Below are 24,488 nucleotides of genomic sequence, written 5' to 3' on the forward strand. Positions count from 1 at the left end.
GGGGGCTGGGGGCTGCAGGCTGGGGTTGGGGGTTGTGGGCTGGGGGCTGCGGGCTGGGGACTGGGGGCCAGGAGCTGAGGCCTAAGGTCTACAGGATCAGCCATGCTGTTCCCACGCCCGTTCCGCCCCAGTGCCCGCCTGCTCCGCCCAGGAGAGGACAGGCTGGGGGCACAGCTCATCCTGACCCAGGAGAAGCCAGGAGGGAAGGGGCAACAGAGTCTCCCTGGCACACATACCAGCCAGAAACCCGAGATTCTACACCTCTCTCGCACAAGGATGTCCAGTGATTTTCAAGCACTCTGCCCCAGCGGGTAGGGGGCTCTCCCGCCTAGTGCCTCCAGCGTTCCCTGCTCACTCCCCAGGGAGCCCCTGATCATTCTAGGTCTGGGCCGGTGACTCAGGAGGCTGGGAGGTCCTCCATGGATCCTTCACGGCCCGCACAGCTGCCTATGAGGACACTTTTGGGCCTTCACCAGCCAGGCAAAGCTCAGAGCTCTTGCCCAAGGACATAGTGCAGGGGGAAAGCTGGCCTGGAGGGGCAGGGCAGCCCCTGGGCGTGGGGCAGGAGGTGATGGCCTGGGCCAGGCAAGCAGCTTGGGGTACATTCCAGGCAAGGAATGTACCCCAAGAAGGGTAAAGGGGGTGGGAAGACAGTTGGCCCTGAGGGCAGGGTTGCACTGATCCATTTCTCAGGTGGGGAAAGTGGATCCAGCTTCCAGTTCCATAGGCCTCGGGGACCCACCCCGCCTCCCACATTCCAGACCCAGCCCGGAAACCCCTCACTCCTTCCCCCACCACCTCCTCCTCCCCGTGACTGCAAAAGACAACAAACTCTGCATGGCTCATTTACTCTGATAAATCAACCAGACAGACAGGCCAGGACAGGACTGACAGGCTGGTGGGTGTCGAGACCCTCCCCCCGCCCTGCACCCGGCCCCCATCTCTGCTGCCCTCCTTGGACTCCTGGGGTCCCAGCAGCCCTTCACATCGCCCACCCAGAGATACCCAGGATGTCCCAGACATTCGGATGGGGAAACTGAGGCATCGAACAGACAGATGTGTATTCAGGGTCAGCCTTGGCTGATGCAGTAAGACAGAGTCGGGAGGCCAAGCAGGACTCAGTCAGTCACCCGTCTAGGAAGGCAGCGAGCTCTCCACACAGGCCTGGTGCTGGGACAGGAGGGTGTCTCGGTGCAGGCAGCAGCCCTGGACAGAGGCCCCCTGGGGTGCCGCAGGAGCCCACAGGCCTCCCCCCGCCCCGAGTTCCAGCTGTAGGGTCTCACCCCCAGGGGCCCACCCTGCTGGCTGAGCAGCAGGCACACAGGCAGGGGACTCTGCCCGGGGAGGGAAATGAGAGCATCAGCACCGAGCCCTAAGTGGAAAGAAACATGGCTCTTGGCTGGGTGCAGGGACCTCAAAGGAAAGAGCATGTCCGGGTAGGAAGCCAAGGAGGGGTCAGGGTGGGGATGGGAGGGGGTGGAGGCAAGGGGGGATGAGGGGGAGGAAGGAAGGAAGAAGAGTGGGGGCGGGGGGGTCTGGAGCTGATCCCTGACCCCTGGAGGGGCAGTTGCTTTGGGGCTGTCCCTGCCTGGCAGAGGGGTAGCCGAGCGGTAGCAGACAGCCCTACTTTCCAGCAGCCCCAGCGAGAAGGCCACGAGTCGGCCTAGCTGAGGCCCCCTCCCTCACAGACAGCCGCCGCCACCCAGGCCCATTCTTCGCTGGGCCAGGACCAGTGGTCAGCGTCTGGAGCCTAGGAGGCCTCCACCCTCTCCCTGAGACTGCTCAGCAGCCTGGGGTATGTTGGGGGGGCAGGGGTTGGTGGCTGCAGGCCTGCCAAGCTCAGGCACCCACGTGAGCTGAGCTTTGGATTCAGACTGGAGCCTTCTGGCATCCAGGCCTCTGGCAAAAGCCCTCTTGCTATTTCTAAGAAAAATGCAGCAGGAATCTTCTCTGCTTCTCCAAAACTCCAAGGGCTCCCTTGAGACAGGGCTCAGACTCCCAGGACAGCACCAGGCCAGGCTGGGAAACCTTGTTCTCAGCCCAGTGATGCAAATGCCCAAGTGAGCAACCCACGTCTGGTCGCCCCTAGCACAAGCCGCAGGGGCAGGGCCAGCGCTCAAGGAGGGGTCGCTGCGGCTGCTCACGGGCCCCCATCAGAGTGGGCAGCTCATCTGGGCGGGGGGAGCTCCCTCCAAGGCATCCCCTCCCCAATGCGTCTGTCTCACTGGAGTTTCCTCACAGTATGTATTTGGTGCCTCTGTCAAGAGGAACAAAGAGCTTAAAAACCCCAGGGAGCAAGTGCAAAGGCTCCATCCAGGATCCTGCCCTCTCCCCAGGTGTCTTGCCATACGCGCCTCGCTGTTCCCGCTCTTCCCTCCCACGGTCTCCCTTCCCCTGTTTGAGATGCAGGCTCCTCCAGGAAGCCAGACTGGATGCCCACGGTAGGGGCACCCTATCTCCACGTGACCCCACTCCTGGCACAGGGCTCAGGGTACCTCCTGCAGTCCTTTCCAAACACCGTCACCTTCACCAAAGGTTAGAAATGTGTGGGGGGGGAGTGTGAGGCAGTGCAGGACTCCTTGGGCCTCCCCCAGGACCCGCCCTCGCCCCTCTGCCACCCTCAGGGTGGCTCCTAGTTCCTGAGACTTCCTTCCCCGGGGCTGGAACTGCACTCGAAGAGTTGATCCTCCCGTAGCACAGTGAGCTCAGCCCCATTCTCATGCCCATTTTACAGAAGGGACACAGAGAGGTTCACTGCTCGAGATCTACACCGTGGCCGGGATGCCAGCCTGAGCCCTCAGGATGTCACTCCCACTGGGCCACTGCTGTCCCCACCTTACACGGCGCGGGGGTGGGGTGGCGGGGACCAGGTCCTAGAGAGGCTATGCCGCCCGCCCGAGGTCACACAGCTCACAAGGGCAGAATGGAGGTTTGTCTGCCTTCAGGGACAGCCCTTTCAAAGAGCACCATCACCACCGGCGCATTCTCCCGAATTTAAGTCCTGGGGGAGGAGCAGGAGGTCTCCCAGGGATCAGGGGCCAAGTACCCACAGCTCTGAAGACACCGTCTGCCCCCGCCCGCCCCCGGAGGGGTCACAGGGTTGGAGGCGCACACACCCAGGTGCAGACAGCCAGGAGCCCACTCCGAGGCCACTGCCTCCCAAGCCACAGGGTGAAAGATACCTTTACAGGCTGGGATGAGATTTTTATCTTGGCAGTTTCTCTTTAAATTCTTTACGATTACGAAGCAGCGGGGGCTGCCAAGGAACATGATTTACTCCTTGAGCATGCACCAGCTCCTCGCTCAGTGCCAAGGGAAGCTGGAGCCAGGGAGGGAGGGGCGGGCGTCACGCCAGGGAACCAGAGACAAGGCCTATGCTGCCGAGGCCCAGATAGTGGCAGGCCCATCTGAGGCTCGGCTGGACCTGGAAGGACCACGGCTGAAGGCCCCCAGCCCTGACCTGGCTGACTGGGGCTGGGCCTCAGGCAGGTTCTCGGCAAGTACAGGACCTGCTCCACTCTCTCCGAGTGCCAACTGCTGGCCGGCTGAGGGGCAGCCAGCCAGCCTCCAGAACCTCCCAACTCCCGAAGTGGCCACTTCTAAGTCCCTTCTCAGGAGTAAGGCAGTCCCCATTTCCTGGAAAACTGAGATCCCAAATGCAGGAATCTGGGCTCAAGTTCATGCTTTGGGTCTTCCTACCTTCCTCCTCCTGGCTCATCTGGAAAACTGGCCCTCCCCAGTTTGCTAGCTCCAAATCCCACTGGAGCTATCAGAAACACCTCACCTTGACCGAGCTCCCTGGTGCCCCCTCTGGCCTCCAGGCTTCTGGGCTTCCCCACACCTACCTCCTCGTCCTCCTTATTCTGAATCTCCTAGCCGCAGTGTCTGCCCTCCCCCGCAAATGGCTGGCCAGGGAGCCCCTGAGGGGGGGCAAGGGCGGGTCCTCACCCCACCCCCACCATGCAGTCAGGCCTGGTTGGGGGTGGGGCAATGCTCCATCAAGGCTAAAGGCACCTCCACCTCAACCCATATTCACCCACTCTTCATCCCCCTTGGGTGAAGTAAACGGGCCATGACCTCTCCTAACCTCCAATGTCGTCACTTCCTAACAAGGAGGCCTGGCCACTCTGGCTCTCTGATGTCACATGTGGATGACGTAAGTAGTGGTACTGTCCTGGGCCATTAGCCCCAGAGGCGCGGAGGCTGGGCTGAGGCGGGTGGGCAAGCAGTGACCAGCACCTACTCCCCTATTCGCCCTCTACCTGCGGAGTGTTCTTCCACATAGAGCAAGCCAGTTACGCCTAGAGTTAGAGAAGATCCAAATCTCAGGGCCACTCTGGACACAGGAGCCCTTTCCTCTCCAGGGCCTTGGCTTTCCTTCTCCAAAAGGAGAGAACTTCCTGGGGGACTCTAATCAGTGGAGGACTGGGGTGATGGAGGGTTGGATTTACAGGAACAAGCAAACCCAGGTGCTGCTGCTTCCACAAGCAGAGGGCACGAGAAGCCTACCCAGGGCAACCTCAGCCCTCTCCTTAGGAAATGAGGCTGGGAAGGCTAAGGCCAGCACTGTAGGATCCTGGAACCCTGTCGAGAGCTGTGCCTGCTTCCCTCACCCCAACCTTTGCTCTCTCAGTCCTGGGACAGGCTCAGACATCAGGCAGAGCCAGGCTCCAGCTTCATCCTGCTCCTGAGCGACGGGAAGCCTCACAGGAAACCCAGGGAGAACCCCTCAGACCTTGGAGAGAACACCACGTGGTTAGCATCATGGGTACCTACTGTTATTTCTATTACTTTCATCCTTCCCGGCTCTTCCGCCCCATCTCCCTACTGCCTGCCTCAGTTTCCCCAGTAGCCCAGCCACCTCGTGTCATCACAGGACCTCTTTCCCCCACTAAACACCTCTTGGCTCCACGTCCTTACTGAAGCCAGCCCAGGCAGCAGGCAGCAGGCAGCGGCTTATTGCAGACGTGGCTTCCTGGGATAAAGTAAACATTCCCCAAGCTGAACAAAGGACCTGGCAGGGAGCTCACACCACCTCGCTGCAGAGGGAGGTGGTGCCCCCTGGCTTGGATCATCTCAGGACGGGGGAAGGGAGAGCTTTTTCTCCCAGGCTTGGCCAGGGACTCTGGGGTTAAGGGAATTCCAGGCCAGGGTGGGTGGAGGAAAGGGTCCTACTGCGCAGGCTCTCTGGTCCCGAGCATGAGCTCTCAGGGAACACCTCACCTTTCCTGGAAATCCTCCCCACGTGACCTCTCACTTCTACCTGGCTTTGGCTGTGCTGCTCATGGAAGCTCAGGAGATGGGCCCTAGGAGCACCCTCCACCCCGCCTCCCCCCACTCCGACCTGGACTCTAATTGAACTCTGGGCCCCTGCTCCCTTACACCTTTTCGGCTCTAGGCCTGGCTGGGGTACCCAGGCGGACGCACTGGCAGCAAGCCCAAGCCTGGACCAGTTCCTGTCTTTGTTCCTTTAGCTGCCCTAGGCTGAGTCCTGGGGCCTGGTATGCAAGCTGCTATATCCAGGCAAAGCACAGACAGAGAAACTGAGGCAAAGAGCAAGAGTGACTACCAGTGCTTCTAAGGACAACCGTCTCTGTGCCCCTCCCGTGTACCCGGGAGAAGAAGCTCCCACCCCTTTCCCAGTCCCTGGCCTGGCTGTGAAATCCCAGTTTCTATGGATGTTGGTACCATTCTCACCCCACAAATGCTTGGTGAGGACCTACTCCTCACTGAGCCTTACTCTGTGTACATGACGAGTCGGAGACCCTCCAGCATGGGGGGATGCACAGGGCCTGGTGCACCGTCAGTGCCGGGCTCCCACGTGCTACTGAGCAACTGGGTGTCCATTATCTTTTCAGCCAGTCTGACTGTGAGCACCCCATCTTGGTCGCCGCAGACTCCCTGATACTCAGCACGGGGCCTGGCACAAAGTAGGGACTCAAGCATCTACTAAATTAAGTGACATGTAAGCATACAACTAGGCCACAGGATCAGCGGGGGATGGGAAAGGTCATGCAGAGCAGGGAAGCGTGTGTGTACGAGGGCACGGAGGCCTGGGACAGGGTGGCCCCCGGCATCCCACGGTCCCACCCCACCCCAGGCTGCCACGGCGGTCAGCACCGTAGGATGGCTGCCAGCAAGCCGGGCTTTTAGTCACTGCGGGTGTCGGCTTCAGAGCTAATTGAGAAGGAATCGACCTGACTGATGTGGGTGTCAGCAAGGCCAGGACACCAGGGTTCTATTTCTGGCCTCGCCTCTGCCTCCTGCCTGACCTTGGCCCTACCCTTGCCTGAGCCTCGGTTTCTCTCTCTGGAAAACAGGAATGAAAGTCGTTGGCCCTTTGCCTCTGGAGGTCTGAGAAGGTTTAAAAGGCGCATACCGAGGACCTCCCTATGTCTTATCCTGCCTGCTTCCCCTCATGGGTCTCCAGGGTGATGGCAAAAATAACACCCAGAGTGGATGTCTGGGTTCTAGGGTCCCAGGGACGTGGAGACAAGCCCCCATTCCCTTCCCCTGTTGGGGGAGGGGAAGCTCTGCTCCCCCTGCTGGCACCCTGGGCTGGGAAGGGGGTGGGGGGGCAGGCCCCTTCAAGACTTATTAATCTGCTCTGAGGAAATCCACTGGGGAAGGGTGGAGTTATCAGCAGAATAAACTTCTCCCCTTCCGAGGCCTGGGGGTGAGGGGTGCTCTTACAACCAAACCCATCACACTTCCGCCCATTCCTCAGGCCCCACATTGGACTCCTTCCGGGCACATCGTCCGAAATTCACTCCCCACTCCCCCCATCAATTCACAGGGTGGGATGAGGACAGAGGGAGGAGCTCTGCTGGGGACATGGGGACAAGGGGATATGGGAACATGGTGAGGTGGAGGCTGGACCTCAGCCAAACCTGAGGAAGGAAAAGTCAGCCCAGCCTTTCACCCCAATATGTGTGCCCGGAAATCTGGCCAGCCAGGGCTGAGTCGGCCCCACCCAGGGCAGGCGGCTGGACAAAGTAACCTTGGGCCAGAGAACTCAGCAGTGACCCCAGGTCCCAGCATCCCCTTTCCGCAGGCAAGGGGGCAGGCTGAGAATCTTCTGATCATACACACCTTTGAGGAAGTGGCTAGTGAGTGAGCCATCTGGACACCTGAGTGTGTGCCATGTGTATTCACCTGCCAGTGGGCGAGGTACAAAGGTGATGGAGCTGGGGGACCTGTCTCTCACTCTCCAGACCCCAACCTGTCATTAAAGCCTTCCAGTGACTCCCAAAGCAAAGTGCTCATTGGGGAGCTCAGGAGCTCAGACGTGTCACATAGCACGCGCTGTCCCTGAACTCGCCAGGTGGCCCACGCTCCCCTCACAGCCCACAGCACTCTCCCTGCTTCCTGGGACCCCCTCCCACCTGGACACCTACCCCTCAGCAGAGCAGCTCCCTGCTCCTCCGGCTTCCTGCGGCCTCAGTTTGGGCCTGACCGTCTGACCCTCCACCTCAGGGACCACCCAGGGCAGGACCAGATGCAGAACAGTGGCGAGGAAGGGCTTCCACAAACACAAGTTTGGAAGTAGTGGCATCTCTCTCTCCCCAGTTATCTCTCACACAGAGGGAGGTGCTTTGCAGACCCGAGAACCCACTTTCTGCCTCGAGAAGGGGCCCAGACTCAGGAGACTTCCCGGAAATGTCCACGTGGCCCATTCTCTAGTCTTTCCCAGCAAGTTACCGCCAGCCCGCTTCTCCCCACCCACATACCCAGGGCAACCCATGTGGCTGCACAAAGTGTCTCTTTCCACCCTGCCTCTTCCTGTCGCCTCTGCAGCAGGCCGAGTGCTGTGGACAGAAGATGATGCTGGAGACCAGCAAGGCAGTCTCTTACCTTTGAATGAGAGCCGGACCCGGGGCGTGGCCGGGAGGTGGTCCTGGGTGGGGGTGGCTGGCCAGGCCCAAGTCAGTAGGGAAGCCCAGAGGAGGAGACCAGCGACAGGCATTGTGGGAGGGGCCTAGGGCCCAGGAAGCTGGCTGGGCTGTCTGGACACCTGGGAAGGAGGAATCAGTATCAGAATATGTGAGGCAGATGGGGGAGTCCTGCCCTACCAACTCTCCTTGCCCACATCCTCAGCTTGGGGCCATGAATGCCCCAGTGTGCAAACCTTACATACTCTCTGGGCCCTGCCTTTGTCTGGGAAGGTGTAGCCAATGGGCCTGAAGACCGAGCAACCAGGTGCAGCATGGGGTCACCAGAGCTAATAGGGGCCACTGGAGATTCAAACAACGCCCCACTCTCCAGCATCTTGAATTCCATTCACAGGGTCCTGCTCAAACAGGTCATCTTACAGCTCCCTCCAGTCCCCAGCAGGCTCTTTCCCTTGTGCCCACCCCCAACCAAATGGGCTGCTCCTTCCCTCGCCCACTTCCAGAAATGGGGGAAGAGATGAAGCCAGTCCTGCCTGCCCCAGCCAAACCTCTCCTCCCGATACAAGGGAACCTCGACCTGGTTCTTGGGATGGGGGCATGGGAGAGAGAGGAGGCTAAGTGAGACACACATAGACAGCCTAAAATGGAAGAGACAGCAGCCAGAAAAGGAGAGGCAAAGAATAGCAGGGTCTACTTTTACTGAAATCACAGCAGGAGGGATCCAGGTCAGATGTAGGGAAGGACTTCCTGCCAGGTAAAGTTTCAGCTCCGCCTCTAGAGGGCACAGAAAGGGGAGCTAGGATAGCCAGCAGGCCTGGAGCAGGGTGTGAGCCAACCTCAGTGTCCCCAGCAGAACCCCCAGCAGGTCCAAGTTTCGAGACTATGTTTTTCAAATATTGTCTCCCCAGGCAGGCTGGCGTTGGGTAAACGCAGCCCAGCACCAGTTGTCGGAACATATTGCTCCCTCCCGGCAAACACCAGCGCCAGCTCCCGGCCCCCCCATACACTGGGGGTGGGGGCACGGAGAATGACAGTGTGGGCCCCGTCCTCCAGATCTGCCCTACTCCCCTTTCCCATGGGAAGCAAGACCCTGGAGTTGGGGTGAGAGGCCTGTCGGCCTGCTGATCCCCGGCACCGGCTGACATATGCTGAGGCAAGGCCCCGGCTCCACATCTGTCAGGCCCCACTCAACAGACCCAGAGGCCCTCCCTCGACCCACGTCTGTCCTGTCCCCCGGAGCCCTAGCCTTTCCTGCCCCGGGCAAACCACTGGTGGCTCTTCGGACAGGAAGTGCGGCTTCAGGCCTTCTGGCCCATTCCCCAGGTGGTGCCCTCTGTGGGAATCCCCCGTCACGTTAACTTCAAGATTCCCCATCCCAGATGCTCCCTCCTGGGGAGGCTGGTGGAGGGAGGGGAGAACCAGAACCAGCCCCTCCCCCAGGCTGTTGGGGCACCAAGCTGGTGCTGACTGAATCGCAGGCTCTGGTGAGAGGGGGCAGGTAGGAAAAAGGGCTGTGCAACCACCATCGCCCCCGGGGTGTACCTGGGAGGCCCCCACTCACAGTTGTGGATATACACACGTCCACACTTGCGTGCCCACACACGTCCACACAAGCATGTGTTTGCTCAAGAACTTGACCTGCTAGTGGGGTGGGGCTCAAGGAAGCTGGGGAACACTGTCCTGGCTTGGGGGGGGCAACTGCAGTCTGGGTCCCTCAGAGACCTTTGATCCTATGTATCAGGGGGCTCAGGATGACTTACACCCACCCCATGACCTCATTTCCCCTGCATCCATTTTCACGGTAACAAGGTCAGGGTCACCAAGGACAGCTTTAGAGTGCCCCAAGGTAGCCAGGAAGATGGAAGGCTTTGCCCCACTGGGTCCCTACAGGGACCTCCCATAATGCTTTGGCCCTTTAAAGGAGTGAATGGGGGATGTTCAAGTTTGCTGGGGCCTCAGACCCAAGTCCAGGACCCCTCTTTGGAAAGCAAGGGGGATGGAAAAGAGGAGAGAAGAGAGAGGGAAGAAGAGGAAGAGAGGGACAGAGAGAGGGAAGGGAAGGACATTTCCATAGTCGCTTCCCCTCTGCCAGCCCCTAGATGCATTCCACTTAGCCCCAGCCCCAGAGAAGCCCCCAGTCAGGCGAGCCAGGTGGGTGGACAGAGAAGGAACAGCCACCGCCACCTGGGAGCCCACCAGGAAGAGAGCAGAGAAAGAAGGAAAGAAGCCTGGTGGGAGGGAGCAAGGGAGGGAGGCAGGCGGGAGGGAGGAGGAGAGAGGGAGGAGAGAGGGAGGGACGGAGGAGAGACGTTCGAACAAAGAACCGAGGAGCTGGGGCTGGCAAGGGGTGCAGAGAAGGGGCGGCCAGACAAGGGGGTCCGGAGGCACCTGGGGGTAGGGCAGGGGGCTAGGTGGTCGAATCGTCCAGCCTGATCCAGACCTCCCAGGCTTGGGGGGTGGGGGTGAACAGCCTGCCTCAGAGAAGGGAGGTTAGCTCCTCTGAGCTAAGAACTGCCTGGATGGAAGGGAGGCAGGAGCAGGGGCTGCGGGGGAACATGGAGATGAAATTACTAACAGCACCCCAGCCCTCCGGTACCCACCCCCATCCCTGCAGGCCAGAGCTCCTTTCTGGCTCCTTGGCTTCCCCTCCCCCAACACCCCATGGACCAGGAAGCAGAGCCATCCCACCATAGCTGGGATTGAAACCCCCCTTTCATGATCAGGGGTTTCCCAGTCAAGGTCACCTGGGCTCAGCTTCATCCTTCCCCTCAAGGTATGCCTACCAGAGCATGGGGGGCACTGAGGCTAGGCTGCTGGCCTTTTCTCCCTACACCCCCGCACTTCCGGGCCTGGCTCCTTCAGAACTGAGGGTCAGCAGAAGGGGTAGGCTTGCCCAGGGCTCTAGCCTTCCAGCACACCTTACCCCAGGGGTCCAGGCACACTTCCCGTGCAGCCTCGGAAAAGGCCCCAGCTCCATCCAACCCCCTGGACTGGGATGAGCCTCCAACCCCTGGATACAATTTCCCTATCTCTGCAACTAGGACAGAGGCTTCTGGGAGACAATCTGGATGAATTCAGGAGGTCAGGAACCCCCAACCTGGCCCAGCTCCAGGGTGGACACACCAGTGCCTTCAGGTCGCCCCCCTCCCCCGGTGTTCATGGGATGGTGTTCTCAACAGTTATCTCAAGAATTATAAGTTATTTAAGCCTTAGCTCCAGCTGACCCATCCTGCCAGGCTTGCCTCATTCCCAGGCCACCTTGACACTCTCTGGTCCCACCTGTTCTAGGTGAGCCCACCAAGCTCCTAGAGTCCCCTGCCCATTTCACCACTGGGGCCCCAGCCTGCCCAAATAGGGGACTTAACGGCAGGCTCTCCCAGCTCACCTACACCCCGCATACAGCCAGGCCCCTAAGCCAAGCAAGACTCCCTGCTAGAAAAGCAAACCCAAGCTGGTAGCTGGGGGTCAAGGGGCTAGCACAGTGTTGGGAGAAAAGCTTCAGGGCTGGAGGTCCTCCAGCCTTGCTGATCTGGGGGACCCTCCACGTGGGGGCTGCCAGTATAGGGCTTCCCTCGGAGCAGACGAATCGGATCGGGACACTGAGGCAGGGCAGACGCACCTAAGGGGAAGAGCTCTGCCTGAGGCTTTAGTGGGAGAGAGCTGAGCCAGAGGGGCGTCCGTACTCCCGCTCCAGGAATGTGGGGGTGGGGGGTGGTGCGTGCGAGCACCCACCCACCCAGAATCTTATAAGAAAAAGTTGCTTTGCACACTGGTGACCCCGCAGGGCACATCATCCACACATCCCCATGTCGCACCGATGATAAGGGTCCGGGCAGCCTGGACAGGTACAGCGCCCACTCAAGTCCTACCGCCTCTGCGTCCCGGGCCTCTCCGAGCCCCGCGCCCCGGACACTTCCGCAGAGTTGCAGTGCCGCGGGTCCCAGAGGGATCGCGGGGTGGCCCGGCCGCCTGCCCGCTCCCTCCCGGTTCCCGCCGCACTCACCTCCTCCGCGGCAGCGGGGCCTGGGCTCCCGGGCGGCGGGGGCGGCGGCGGCAGCGGCAGAGCGGCTCCCGGTTGGGCCGGCCGGCGCTAGCGGCCCCCCGGGGCCATGGCCCTGCCCGCGCCCTCTCGCCGCTGTGCCTGAGCCGGGGTCGACGCCGCGGCCCGGGTTTCACGGGTTCCGCGGGCTTCGGGCGCCTCAGCAGCCGAGGCCCCGGGCCCTAGCCCGGGCCATGGGAAGGCTCAGGGGCGCTCGGGGCCGCCTCCCCCCGGGTGGGCTGCGGGCGCCCCCTGGCCGGCGCGCCGAGGGCGCATTCCCCGGCGCGGGGCGCGGGCGACGGCGCGCGCTCGGCTTCGGGGCGCTGCGCTTGGCTCGGCCCGGTGGTGCTCGCCTGCTTGCTGGACTGGGGCCGGGCGGCCGCGCTGGGCTGCGCCGCTCGTCGCGGCGCGCCCTGGCCCTGCGCTGCGCTCGGGGCTCGCCGGACCGCGGCCGTTCGCTCGGGCGCTCGCTCTGGTCTCGCGGCCGCCGGCGGGACGGGGTGCTCGGAGCCGCGCGGGGAGCGCCAGCAATTGGCCGCCCGTGGGCGACATTTGCATAGCGCGGCCCCGCCCCGCCCGCCCCGCCCGGCCCCACCTCCGGGGCGGGACCCGCCCGACCGCCGCCCCGCCCCCGCTCCACCTGTCCGCGGGCTGGGCTCGGGGCTCCCGGGCGGTGGGGCAACCCGCGCCAGGGGAGACTAATCTGCACCCTGCGCCCCCGCCCCGGCTTCGCGGGCGGCGCCCCCGCCCCGCCCTGGCTTTGTCTCTCCGTGGATACACCGCGCACACCGCGCCTGGTGTTTACCCCGGCACTCAACTCCCTGGCGGGAAGGGCGGGCGCGCCGGGGAGCAGCGAGCCTGCGCTCACCTGCGCACCCCCTGCCGTGTCACTCCTTCCCACTTGCTGCGGGCCGCGCCGGGCCCCGCGCGAGTCCCGCAGCGTAGGACCCAGGACTGCCCCAGCCGCTCAGCAGGTGGCGGTGCAGCCCCTGGGACGGCTGGCACCGCTGGACCTGCTCGCTGCCTCCAGCCCAGGCCAGGTCGCAGCAGCCCAGCCTCACTGCTCTGCCCAAGCACTCCAGGGCTATCCGTAATTCCCCAGCCTCCAGCCCTATTTCAAACCAGCAGCCCCACGGATCCACTCCTTATAGTTCCATACCCCCAGAGAAGCCAGATAGGCTGGGCCTCCTCTCCTAAAAGGGACATTTGCTTTCAAATGGCCTCATGATGACCCAAGGGCCCAGCAACTGAGCCAAAACGCCTCCCCTGATCCCAGGAAGGGACCTGACACCCAACCCAACCCCCAAGGCCATGGCCTTACCAACCAGGACCACAAGCTCAGCCCTGCTCCATGCACTTTGCTGAGGTCCCAAGGGGCATGGGCCTTCTTTGTCCTCTCCTTCCTCCTCTCCCTCCTCCCTCTTCTATTCCCTCCCCTTCCTCCTCTCTCCTAGCTTCTTTTCTCCCTCTTTCTCCCCTCTCCTGTCTTCTCCCTTCTCCTCCCTCCTTCCTCTTCTCTCCTCTTTCTCTGCCTTCCCCTCCTCTTCACCCTCCTTTCCCTCCCCCTCTTTTCCCTTCTCTTTTTCCTCTTTCTCTCCCTCTCCTCCTTCTCCCTCCCCTTCTCCCTCTTCCCCCACCCCGTTCTCTCCCTGGCTAACAAGACGCCCTGGAGAAGGCATCCCTCCCTCTGACCTACTGACTGGTTGTGCCATGTTAAGAGCCCAGGTGAGGGTCTCCTGCCTGGGATTTGCAGTGCTGGCCCGCAGGCTCTGAGCAGATACCATCTGAAGCAAGGAAACACCAGCCTGGAGTTATGGTGGCTCTAGAGACAGTGCCTGCACCCCTCTTCTCTGTCAGGTCTCCTTTAAAACACTGTGACAATTGTCCCTCCTCGTCCCACCTCCTCTATACCAGGGTCACCGCTGAGGTCAGCACCACTGCCATCACCATGGTTTCCAACACCATCTCTTCCACATTTCCCCCACTCCCCCCCACCCCAGGTCTCCCCGGTCTTCTAGCCTGGCCACCCCTGTCACCACCTCCAGCACGATCATCATCATGGTCACTGAAGCAGAACTGTTAGGACTTACCAAAGACTCCAGGGTGCTGGGTTGGGAAGAAAAGAGACTCAATTAATGTGTCCATGGAGCTCCCCTCAGACACACAGAATGGAGCTAGTGTGGGGAGGCCTTCTGAAGGGGCAGTGGGGCCGGGGACAGCGCACGGGGAGAGGAAGAGACCACCTCACACAATGGAATGCCAGTGCCTTCCTTTTTTTTTTAAAGATTTTATTTATTTATTCATGAGAGATAGAGAGAGAGAGGCAGAGGCAGAGGGAGAAGCAGGCTCCCCGCGGAGCAGGGAGCCCGATGTGGGGCTCGATCCCAGGACCCTGGGATCATGACCTGAGCCGAAGGCAGACGCTTAACCGACTGAGCCACCCAGGCGTCCCTGCCAGTGTCTTCCCAAACAACGTGAGAAGGTTGAGTAATAGAAATAAAAGCACTCATCGCAGCAGGGAATCCACACTCACCCCCGTCTGGTGTCCGTGCCAGGTTGGCCATTATGTTATTACGCATGTAAGAGATGTGCATTATTGGGAGGAATATAGTAGACCCTCCCGCAATTTGCCTTCAAGGTAGGGGCCTAGAGGCGCTTGAAACCAACCCTGGATGGGAGTCCCAGCCAGCTTGGGAGGCCCTGTATGCCAGCAGAGTTTATGGTTCTTTACTTCCAGGCACTTCGCAGCTCCTCCGAGAAGCAGGTCCTGCTGTCCCCACTGTACAGATGAGGAGGAGGCGACGGAGAGAAGTGGGGAGGCCTGTAGCCACTGGGCTGAGGTGTTAGGAAAAGGTGGCCTTTTCAGGAGTTATGGGAAGGCTCCAGGAGGGAAGGGCCAGGCCACAGGGCCCACATGGAGCCAAGGGCCCACAACCCAGACAGGCGCTCAGGGCTGGCCATGAGTGCTGGAGCCTGGCGCGGCACTTACAGAGTTCAATAAATCTTTATTGAATGAATAAGAGAGCAAATCCCTGCAGCACCAGATCCAAGAGGGAACATGAGCCAAGAACGCAGAGGCCAGGAGCCAACTCCTGGTCCCACCCCCTGGCTCCTCTGGGCCGGCTGCCCCCACCAACCTCTTCCCCTGCCACCCAGAGTCCTTCTGTCTTCCTCTCCGAAAGCCACTCAGCCGCTAGCTCCACCTGAGAGCCACTTCGGATGCCCTGTGGGGTCACCTGAAGTGAGACAGCCAGGCCAGGCTGATCCCCTGCCCCTGCTGGGCTTCCCTCCCTCCCTTGCAGGACGCTCAGATCCCGGGCCTGCTTCTTCTCCAGCTCTCCCATGGCCCATCCTGGTTCCAATCTGGATACACAAGGTGGGGGTGGACACAATGATGGTTAGGCCAGGTCTGGTTTCTCCTCTGACCCAGCCTCTAGGGTTCCCCTCCTGGAGTAGCCCCTCTCCCTTTCAAGATGGGCTCTGAGTACCTATAAGATAGACCCTCTGGGTGACATCCTGACTGTAGAGTCTTGGGCTCATGGCTCAGCTTCCCAGAGCTTCTGAGATGCTACAAAGCCCAACAACAGGGCTTACAACCTGGAAGGAATTGGCCCCCTTTGTCTCGGTCCCCACCCCCAGGTGATGGTGCGTTCACCGGACAGGAGCACCTTGGAGTTCTTCCCCAAAACACTCCCAGCCTTTCAACCTGGCCCAGCCTTTGTCTCTGCCCATACACATGCCTGTTTCTTTTCCTTCTGGCTTTTCCAGGCTGTGCTGAGGGGACTGAAGTGCAGCCCTGGGCCTCCCCCGGCCTGTCGGGCTGTCCATCCTCTGTCTATCTATCCTATCCGCCTCTGTCCGGCCTCCCTCGAGTGGAGTGAGAGAAGCTTGCTATGCTGGGTAACCTCGAGAGAGGCTCTGCCCTTCCAGCCTCAGCAACTAGAAGGCGAGACTTGGAGGCCTGGGCCTCACAGACCCGCCATGCCCCCAGGATGAAGGTGGCAACTAAACCAGCCCCCCCTTCCTCTGGCCCACTCTCTGGGGAACCTGTTTCCCGGGCCTAGCAGGCTGAGCAAGCCCTGGCCCGCCCGCCTCAGCGTTGCTGGCTCAGGTTTCCCCACTTTCTGGTTTTCTCATCTCCCCTGCCCCAGGCGCAGCCCTCACCCGCCTCCCGGAACTGAATCCCAGAGAGGGGGGGAGTGTTGCAAAGGAGGCCCTGGGAGGGGGCGCAGGGCATTGCTTGGGCAGCACTGGGAGTGGGGCAGTGAGGAGTCCCCACAGCCCAGGCTCAGGATGGGGTTCGGCTCAGCCTCCTCCTGCCCAGTGAGCCCCAGGGGCTGGCTCGGAGCCCATCAAAAGCTGGAACAAGCCACCTCCCTGGCTGCTTCCCAAAGCCTCCTCTAGGCCTTTTCTGCTGCTGTCCCCTCAACCAGGAATGTTCTTCCCAGACTTCAGCACCAGTGTCAACCGAGTTTCCTCTAGACCCAAGCCCTTGGTCTCCCTTTACCCTCAAACACTGTCCCCTTCTGCACAAGGGACAAGCCTCCCTTCTGGAGGCTGCCTCCTCCCCCCTTTCCCCTTAGGCAGGAGCTCCACACAGTCTCATCTCCTGGTCTTTGCACATGCTGCTCCCTTGTACCTGGAATTCCTTTCCTACTTCCTTCTATAGATCCTTCAGGCCTCTGGGAAGACATTACCTCCCAGGAAGCCAATCCTAATGGCTGAGTCAGGAGTTTCCTTGGGCCGCTGCAGGTCCTGCACTCCTAGCCAGCGCCTAAGAGATGCTGCCTGGGACCCAGGTCTCTCTGGGTTCAGAGTGAACAAGAGAGGGGGGACACAGGGCTCTGAGATCTGCACATGTTACCCCACATCCCTCATCCAGTGTGTGTGTGTGTGTGTGTGTGTGGTGGTGAGGGAGGTGGGGGTTGGGTGGGCCCCGGCTCGGCTGGCTGCCAAGTGACCCATGACCATCGGCCAGCCTGAGCATATCCTGTTTAGACAGAGGCCAGACAGCCATCCCTCACCCACTTGGGCCTGCCCAGCCCCTGCTAGAGAGCCCAGGTCTTAGGCCTAGAGCTCAATCCTTATCAGGCTTCAGAGAGGCCTCCTCACGAAGAATTGGTCTGGGAATTCTGTGTTTCCTCTGCCCTCAGAGCAGAGGCCTTTACTCCCGGTGCTGAACCTTGAGGCAGTAATGGTTAGGCCGCCCCAGCCACTGGGTGAGGATGGGGTGTGGAGCCTGCCTTAAGAGACAGGGTCTGTGTGGAAAAGACCTTGGATCTGGAGCCCACCTGGGAGCAGCCACCAGCCACTCCTTGGCTTTGCCTGACTCAGTTGGGGCAGCTCCAACTTTCCAGCTGCTCAGGCCAAGAAGCCATAAAACCAGCTTGGACTCTCTTTCTCTCACATCCACATCAAACCATCAGCAAAGACTTGCAACTTCACCTTAACACGTGCAAAGTATCAGGTGACCCCTTCCCACCTTGTCTCTGGTCACCAGCTCTGCAGCCCTGGCCTAGGCAGCCACCACCCCCATGGCCAACCTCGTCTCTTTCCTGACAAGCACACAAGCCTCCTTACTGGGCTCCCAGCGTCTGCTCTTGTCTCCCACAATCTAGTCAACCAGGATCCACAGAGACCCTGTTAAAATGGGAGCCAGGTCAGGTCTCTCTCTTGCCCAAAGCTCTCAAAGGCTGCTACTTTGTCAAGAGTCAAAGCCATGTCCTTGCAGCGGCCGACCCGCAGCCCCCTTCACCACCTCTGACTCACATTTTCCTGCTCTGGGTCACAGCCTCTTCACTCCTCCTCCCACACCTCTCCAGCCTCGGGGCCCCGCAATGACTGTTCCCTCTGCCTGGGTGCCCTTCCAATAGATGCTTCCATGGCCTCTTTTAGGTCTCTGCTCAGATAATATCTGACCACCGACATCTCGGAATGGGAGGGGGCTGAGCCCAGGGCCCTCTGATCAGAGACTGGAAGCTGTCTTCTACCCTCATCTTGGGCCCTCTGCTCACACTCACCTGCAGCTGAGGATGGGGCAGAGATGGTGCCCATTTGCTGTTTCCTCCTCTACTTAAGAGCTGAGCTGAGGAGAGAGTGGCCCAGGCTGCAGCAGCAGGGACTCAGGGTAGACTCTGCCTTGACTTAAACAGTGATGCTGCAGCTGTGAGCCCTCCAGGGAGCAGGTGAAATCCCTTAGGCAGAGCTGTGCCTCAGGGTTGGGGGAGACCTGGGCAGCCCCCAACAAAGCTGATGTGACGGGCTCTGATCCGTGGGGTTTCTGGCTGCCTCTCAGGCTCACATCTGCTGCACACGCCCCATCCATGTGTCTGTGTGGCCACAGTCCTGGGGGAGGGGGGCCCAAGGAGGGTCCTGCAGTCAGGCCTGCAAGCTGAGATCTGGACTTACTTAGTTCCAAATGACTGGGGAATGTCCCTTCCGTGACAGTCGCCGTGTGGCCTCCCCTGGTCCCTCACTCCCTGCAGGGAAGTGGGGCCCAGATGAAGGCAGCTCCCCTGGAAGGGGGGAGGGGCTGGTGGGCAGACACTGGGCACCCTGCCATCCTGGACCTCTTCCCTAAGCCTGGCTCCAGGTTTTCCCTGAAGAAGTGCTGCAATATGAGGTCACTGTCCGTAACCTCCAGACCAGAGATCTCAGGCCAGAACACCCCATCTCGGGCTCCATCCCCCGCGAGCCAGGGCATGGAGGACCTTGAGCAGCACGGTCCCCTGTTCTGCACCACAAGGCCTCTGAGGCACAGCAGTGTTGGGACTGGCCAAGAGGAAATGCTCCTTGCAGACAATCGCCCTTCCCAGGACACAGCCTCGGGGCATTGGATGAGTGTTGGGCAGCGGGGGCGAATGCAGGTGGTGGGGAGCTGGGTCTTCCCCAGCCCACCGGCTGCTGGCTAAGCACTCCATCCGCAATAATGAGCTTCTTGGCTCCCAGGTGTGCTTGGCGGGGCGGCAAAGCTGAACCTCTGCTCCCTACCCCAGGATAGAGCACCTTCCTGTCTTGGGAGGGTTTGATTTCTAAACGTAACTGGACAGAGTGGACACTAGGCCGGACCTGGCCTCTGGACCTGCACCTAGAAACTTGGGGCTCCACTCTTTTTCCACTCCCTCTTGGCGGTAGGCCATGGTTTAGTCACCAACAAGCAGCTCTTTGTCTATGCCCAGGAGCTACACACCCTCCAGGTGACCGGCAGGAGATGGTCGCCCAGATCAAGGCTCATGGCCATCGCTCCAGGAGATCAGGTGGTGCTCCTGGCAGGCCTGCCCCTCGGGGCTGAGGCTACCCTGGGTCAGTGTGGAGCGGAGGCTCTGACCCCCGGAAGTAGCCGGCCGCATGCTTGGAGGTAAAGTCCATGGTCCCCTGGCCCGTGCTGGGAAAGCAAGAGGGCGGACTCCCAAGATGGCCAAACAGGAGAAAAAGAAGACAGGCCGAGCCAAGCGGCAGATGCAGGACGACTGATGCTTTGTCAGTGCTGTACCCACCTTTGGCAAGAACAGGGGCCCCAATGCCAACTCTTGAGTCCGTTGTAATCCTGGCTCTCCCCAAGAAAGCCACTTAGACAAAAAAAGACAAAGAAGGGGCGCCTGGGTAGCTCAGTTGGTTAAGCGACTGCCTTCGGCTCAGGTCATGATCCTGGAGTCCCAGGATCGAGTCCCGCATCGGGCTCCCTGCTCGGCAGGGAGTCTGCTTCTCCCTCTGACCCTCCTCCCTCTCATGCTCTCTGTCTCTCATTCTCTCTCTCAAATAAATAAATAAAATCTTAAAAAAAAAAAAAAAGAAAAAGAAAGGAACTGGGGGCTCCACCTGTGCAGTCCTAGGAAGGAACAGGCCCCTGACTCACAGTGGCCAGAACAGCATTGTGGACCCATTTAATAGAAGGGAATACTGAGACTTTGAGGAGCAGGGGCCTGGGCAAACTTGTCTGTGGATTCCAGGCTAGAGCCCCCTTGAATGCTGAGGTGCAGTCACAGATTGAGAAAAGAGTAGGACTGGTCTGAGGATTATGAGGCATGGCATAGTCTGATTTAAATTTTTAAAGGATTCCTTTGGCTCCTGGGGGGCTAAAAATCAAGCTGCGGACCTCCAGGAGAGGGCGGACAGGGACCTGGCTGGATCACTGGGGTGGGGCTGGCTATCCTTGAACTCAGCCAGGCTCCCCTCATCTTTCCCTTGGAGCTCATCCATAGGGCATGACCTGGGATTTTGAGGTGGGAAGAGAGGCCTCCTTCCCTGCCCCATGCACTCTCCACATGGGGCCTGGCTGGCCAGCCTCTCTGCTCCCCTCTCCTGAGACCATGGTTGAAGCTTTAATCCGAGGACAAGTTTCTGCAAAGCTCCTGTTTGCTGCCGGAACGAGCAGGCACCAGCCAAGATGGAGGGATGAAGAGAATGGTATATGGAAGAAGGAAGGGGGCAGGGCCTGTGTAGAGTGAGATCAGAACTCCACACTCCACCCTCTGCCCTGCCTGTCACTAGCACCTCCAGACTAACTTCAGGGACCTCGTTCTTGCCACCCGGAAGGATGTGTTCCTGTGTCCACAGCCCACTGGAGCACCCCCAGCGTGCCACCTCTATCTCGGTCATGGCCGCAGGGCTCACAGGGAAGAGTCTCTGGGACTGAAGCCACACCCCCAGTCGGCCTAGTCCCGGACAGGTTCCAATTCCTGATTCCTGAGGATGTTGGTCAGGGGCCCAGAGGGCAACTGCCCTCCCCTACCCACGATTGCTGGGCTCCTCACAATCCCTGAGGGGAAACCGAGGCCCACAGCATGCCCATGCGCTTGTCCTCTCCTGCAGTACCCCTATTCCTGTCCTCTAGCTCCGGGTACCCCAACTTCTTCCACCGCCCTTCATTGCGTTCTTCCCACACCACCCTTAACCACAGGCGGCCTTTCTCCACTCTTCCCTCTGTGCACCCCACTCCTGCCTAGAGGAGAGGGGGTACCTGGAGAGCTGGGTGGTTGGAACCAGAAGGAAACTCCAAGTCCTCTTTGCTAGCTCCCCCTGCCTCAGGGCACCCATTCTGGGGGCAGAGCCTGGTTTGTGGGAAGGGCTGGGCTATAGCTCCCAGACCTAGTCTGCATCTGATTTCCCTGGGGGCCATGTCCCACAGACCATCCGTCTCCACTTCCCTCCCTGAGACTGGACTATCTCAAGTATCCCCCTGGCCCCTCTGCAGCTGCCTCTCTGAGTACCCCCCAAAATCAGTGCCTCCCAGCCAAAGACATCTGTACCCTCGCCTGAGAGGGGTCTCGCCACTTGGGGTGGCCTAAAGATGGGATCTTGGGCAACAAGACAATGCCCTGGGTCAACGCAGAGCCTCAGAAAGCCCCCATTTCCCATCCAGGGGTCTGGTTGGGCCCAGGCTAGGCTATGGGGGGGGTTGCCTATCCCCTGGGCAGGGTTAAGCAGGTCCAGCTGGGGCCCATTCTTTGGATAACACTGGTGTTTCTTGCTGCAATTTTAGGCACACAGAGAGGGGACCCAGTCCTGGACTGTTGGCTTGCTCAGGTCTTAGGCTCTGTAGCCTTGTGGACACAAGGTGGTCCAGGCTGGGCCCCCCATTCTCCTGGGGCCTTCAGTTGGGGAAGGGGCCCTGGAGGAGGAGATAAGGGCTGAGCTGGTGGGGGCACAAGGCATGAGAGCCCCCCCAGCCAGAGTTGGAAGAAATTCCGATTGCTGGGGCGTCTGGCTGGCTCAGTGAGTAGTGCGCACAACTCGGGGTCATGAGTGCAAGCCCCACGTTGGGGGTACAGTTTACTTAAAAATAAATAAATAAGACATTCTTCTTTTTTTCTTTTCATAAATAAGAAATTCTGATTGCTGAATGCTCCTGAGCACCACCCCTCCTCATCTGCTCCCCTGTGCCCAGTGCTTTCTCACAATGGGGCTTGTTGTGGGGAGTACCGGGGGGCTCCCAGCTGCCTATTCCCTCCGTCTCTTGTTGACCAAGGGCACCCCTCCCCACCCTGCCAGATGGGACTGCATACCCTGTGGGTCCTGCGTTCTAGAGAACTCACCTGTACCCCTATGTTCTCCCAAAGGACTCCAGGGTGACGCTTTCCTATCTTCCCATGCCAGGGACCCCTCACTCTTGACCAGGCCAGACCTGAGGCAAAGGCACCACCTGGCAAATGGGGAGAACAGGGCCCTGAAAGTGTCCCATGGAAAGTCTGAGGCAGAACCAACAGAGCCTGGTTTGTCTGCCGGGGGACCAAGGCCGTCAGTCAGAGGGGTCTTCCTCTTGGTGCCTGGAAGCCAGGTCCCCCCGGCCTGGCCGAGCAGTTCCTTGGGTCACTGCAGGGATCCTGGAGGGCTGTCACCTCATCACACCTCATACCATGTTACTCTCAAGTCCTTGCCCAGCCTAGTCTTCCACCGGGAATGTCTTTTCCGTCTCCCTGGAGAGATTGTCCTGATCCTTCCCGCCTGGTTCAAATGCTATTTCCCCAAAAAAGCCTCCCCTGTTTGCCCAGTTGGTCTGTCTTCTGAGCTTCTAGGGGAGAGTCTCTCGCTCTGCCTGTGTTTTGATCTAATGTGATACATTCATTCATTCTGCAGACATCATGTGTGTCCACCCTGTGCCAAGTACTAGGCCACAGGGGCTGACAGCTCCGCACATCTCACCTGTGTTCTGGGCCATGAGCTCCGGAGGGTCCGGTGGAGTCTTCTCGGGGCTAAGGGTGCAGAGCTGGTCCTGGGGAAAATGGGCCAGACTGCCACTGACCTCCTGCTCATCGGGTGAGGAAGCCACCAAGTCCCCATCCCCTGCTGCTGATTCTCTACTCTAACTTGGCCTGAATTTTCAACAAAATTGTCTCCAAGGGCTGGTAGGCTAGGCTTCTAGGCCTGGGGCTGACAGGTGGGGACTACCTCAGGAGACCTTGATGGCACTGTGTTGGGGATTCAAGTTCCTGCAAGGCCCAGGCCCACCCAGACCCTACAACTTGGAAAGGCCCCACGAGGGCGGGGAGATGGACTCCGGGTGGGAAAGGGCCTGGCATCGAGGGAAGCCTGGGTCCCCGGAAGTGTGGAGACCGCTGCGCTGCCCGGGCTCTGGCCATGCTGTGTGCGCAGCCCCTAGAGCTTCTATGGATGTGGGGACACGGGTGGACGGACGCAGTCGGGGCCGCTGAGGTCTGGTTTCACTGTGCCTCATCCTCCTTACCCAAATGTCAGGGCCAACAAGTCTGGGGTGCGTTTTGTGTGCCACCCCCCCACCCCAACTCCCATCCCGGCTGCATGCTTGTGGCTCCCACTGGCCCCCGTGCACTTACCCATTCTCTGGGACAGGAGAGCAAGTCCCTCCCCCTGCCACCCGGTCCACACCACCCAGGTGCTGGGAAGGTGAAAGCAGCTACCAAGAGCAGATTGCTGGGAGCAGCATCTAATATGTAGGACACACTTTGTTATGACTCATTGTGTCTTCCCAGCGGATGACAGAGAGAGCCAGGCACCATCACCAGGGGCACCGAATCACTCTGTCTGGGAGAGTGGGTAGGTGTTTGCCTTTTCATCCGGCATAAGGGTCTGCTCGGGATGGGGCATCTTGACCCCATATCCTGCCCCTGCCCCTGCTTGTCAGGCATCCGGGCCCCCACCTGGTGGCTCCCCACACTCACCCACACTGGAGCCTTCACCACAAAGGTGACCTCACTGTCTTCCCTGGGAGAGGACCTGCATGCAGGTTGTCATGGGAATGCGGTGCTGGCCCAGCAGCCACCTGGAACTCCTGGGCCACGCACCTGCCGCCCTCCTCAAACAGGCCTGTGCCGGCTTTACCACCACCCCAGCGTCCAGCCCACAACTCCTCCACACATTTACAAACCAGGAGCTGTGGGAGTTGGCAAGGTCAGCAGGGGTCTCCTGGTGGGTGTGCAGAAGGTATCCAGAGGGCTAGGAGGGCGACTCACGGAAGGCTGTGTGGAGGAGGTGACAGCCACTGGCCTTCAAAGAACCAATTAGAGGGGCGCCTGGGTGGCTCAGCCAGTTAAGTTTCTGCCTTCAGCTCGGGTCGTGATCCTGGGGTCCTGGGACTGAGCCCCACGTTGGGCTCCAGGCTCAGCGGGGAGTCTGCTTCTCCCTCTCTGTCTGCCCCTCCCTGCGCTCATGCTCTCTCTCTCAAATAAATAAATAAAATCTTAAAAAAAAAAACAAACAAACAGTTAAAAACCTCACAGCTTGGGCGCCTGGGTGGCTCAGTCGTTAAGCGTCTGCCTTCGGCTCAGGTCATGATCCCAGGGTCCTGGGATCGAGACCCGCATTGGGCTCCTTGCTCAGCGGGAAGCCTGCTTCTCCCTCTCCCACTCCCCCTGCTTGTGTTCCCTCTCTCACTGTGTCTCTCTCTCTGTCAAATAAATAAATAAAATCTCAAAAAAAAAAAAAAAGAAATCTCACAGCTTGAAGGATGACCCACCAAGGTATGTCCTAGAGGTCAGATAGTGGAGTTGTCTGGAAGGGGATCCACAGGTCAGAATCTACTAGAGATGGGTGTGGGGCAGGGGTGGGGGTTAGGGGGTGCAGCAGCGGCCCATGAGCTCCCT

The 24,488-nt window shown here is 60.0% G+C and overlaps 1 protein-coding gene and 1 pseudogene across 4 annotated transcripts in view; one reads left to right on the forward strand and one right to left on the reverse strand.

Moving 5' to 3' along the window:
• Positions 1-12,107, reverse strand: part of SEMA3F (semaphorin 3F) — a 29,194-nt gene extending 17,087 nt beyond the window's left edge. For 2 of the 4 annotated variants that reach the window (XM_021686872.1, XM_021686870.1), the window contains exons 1-2: positions 11,896-12,107; positions 7,855-8,014 (exon numbers count right to left, since the gene is read on the reverse strand). In XM_021686872.1, coding sequence (XP_021542547.1) covers positions 7,855-7,966 — 112 coding nt within the window. In that variant the 5' untranslated portion in view covers positions 7,967-8,014; positions 11,896-12,107. The remainder of the gene's footprint in view (positions 1-7,854; positions 8,015-11,895) is intronic. The other 2 variants (XM_021686873.1, XM_021686871.1) reach the window with 1 other exon arrangement.
• Positions 12,108-12,125: 18 nt separating this feature from the next.
• On the forward strand, positions 12,126-19,464 carry LOC110577590 (annotated as a pseudogene).
• Positions 19,465-24,488: the final 5,024 nt, after the last annotated feature.

The sequence above is a fragment of the Neomonachus schauinslandi genome, chromosome 1 (assembly GCF_002201575.2).
Source record: "Neomonachus schauinslandi chromosome 1, ASM220157v2, whole genome shotgun sequence".
Classification (NCBI taxonomy): Eukaryota; Metazoa; Chordata; class Mammalia; order Carnivora; family Phocidae; genus Neomonachus; species Neomonachus schauinslandi.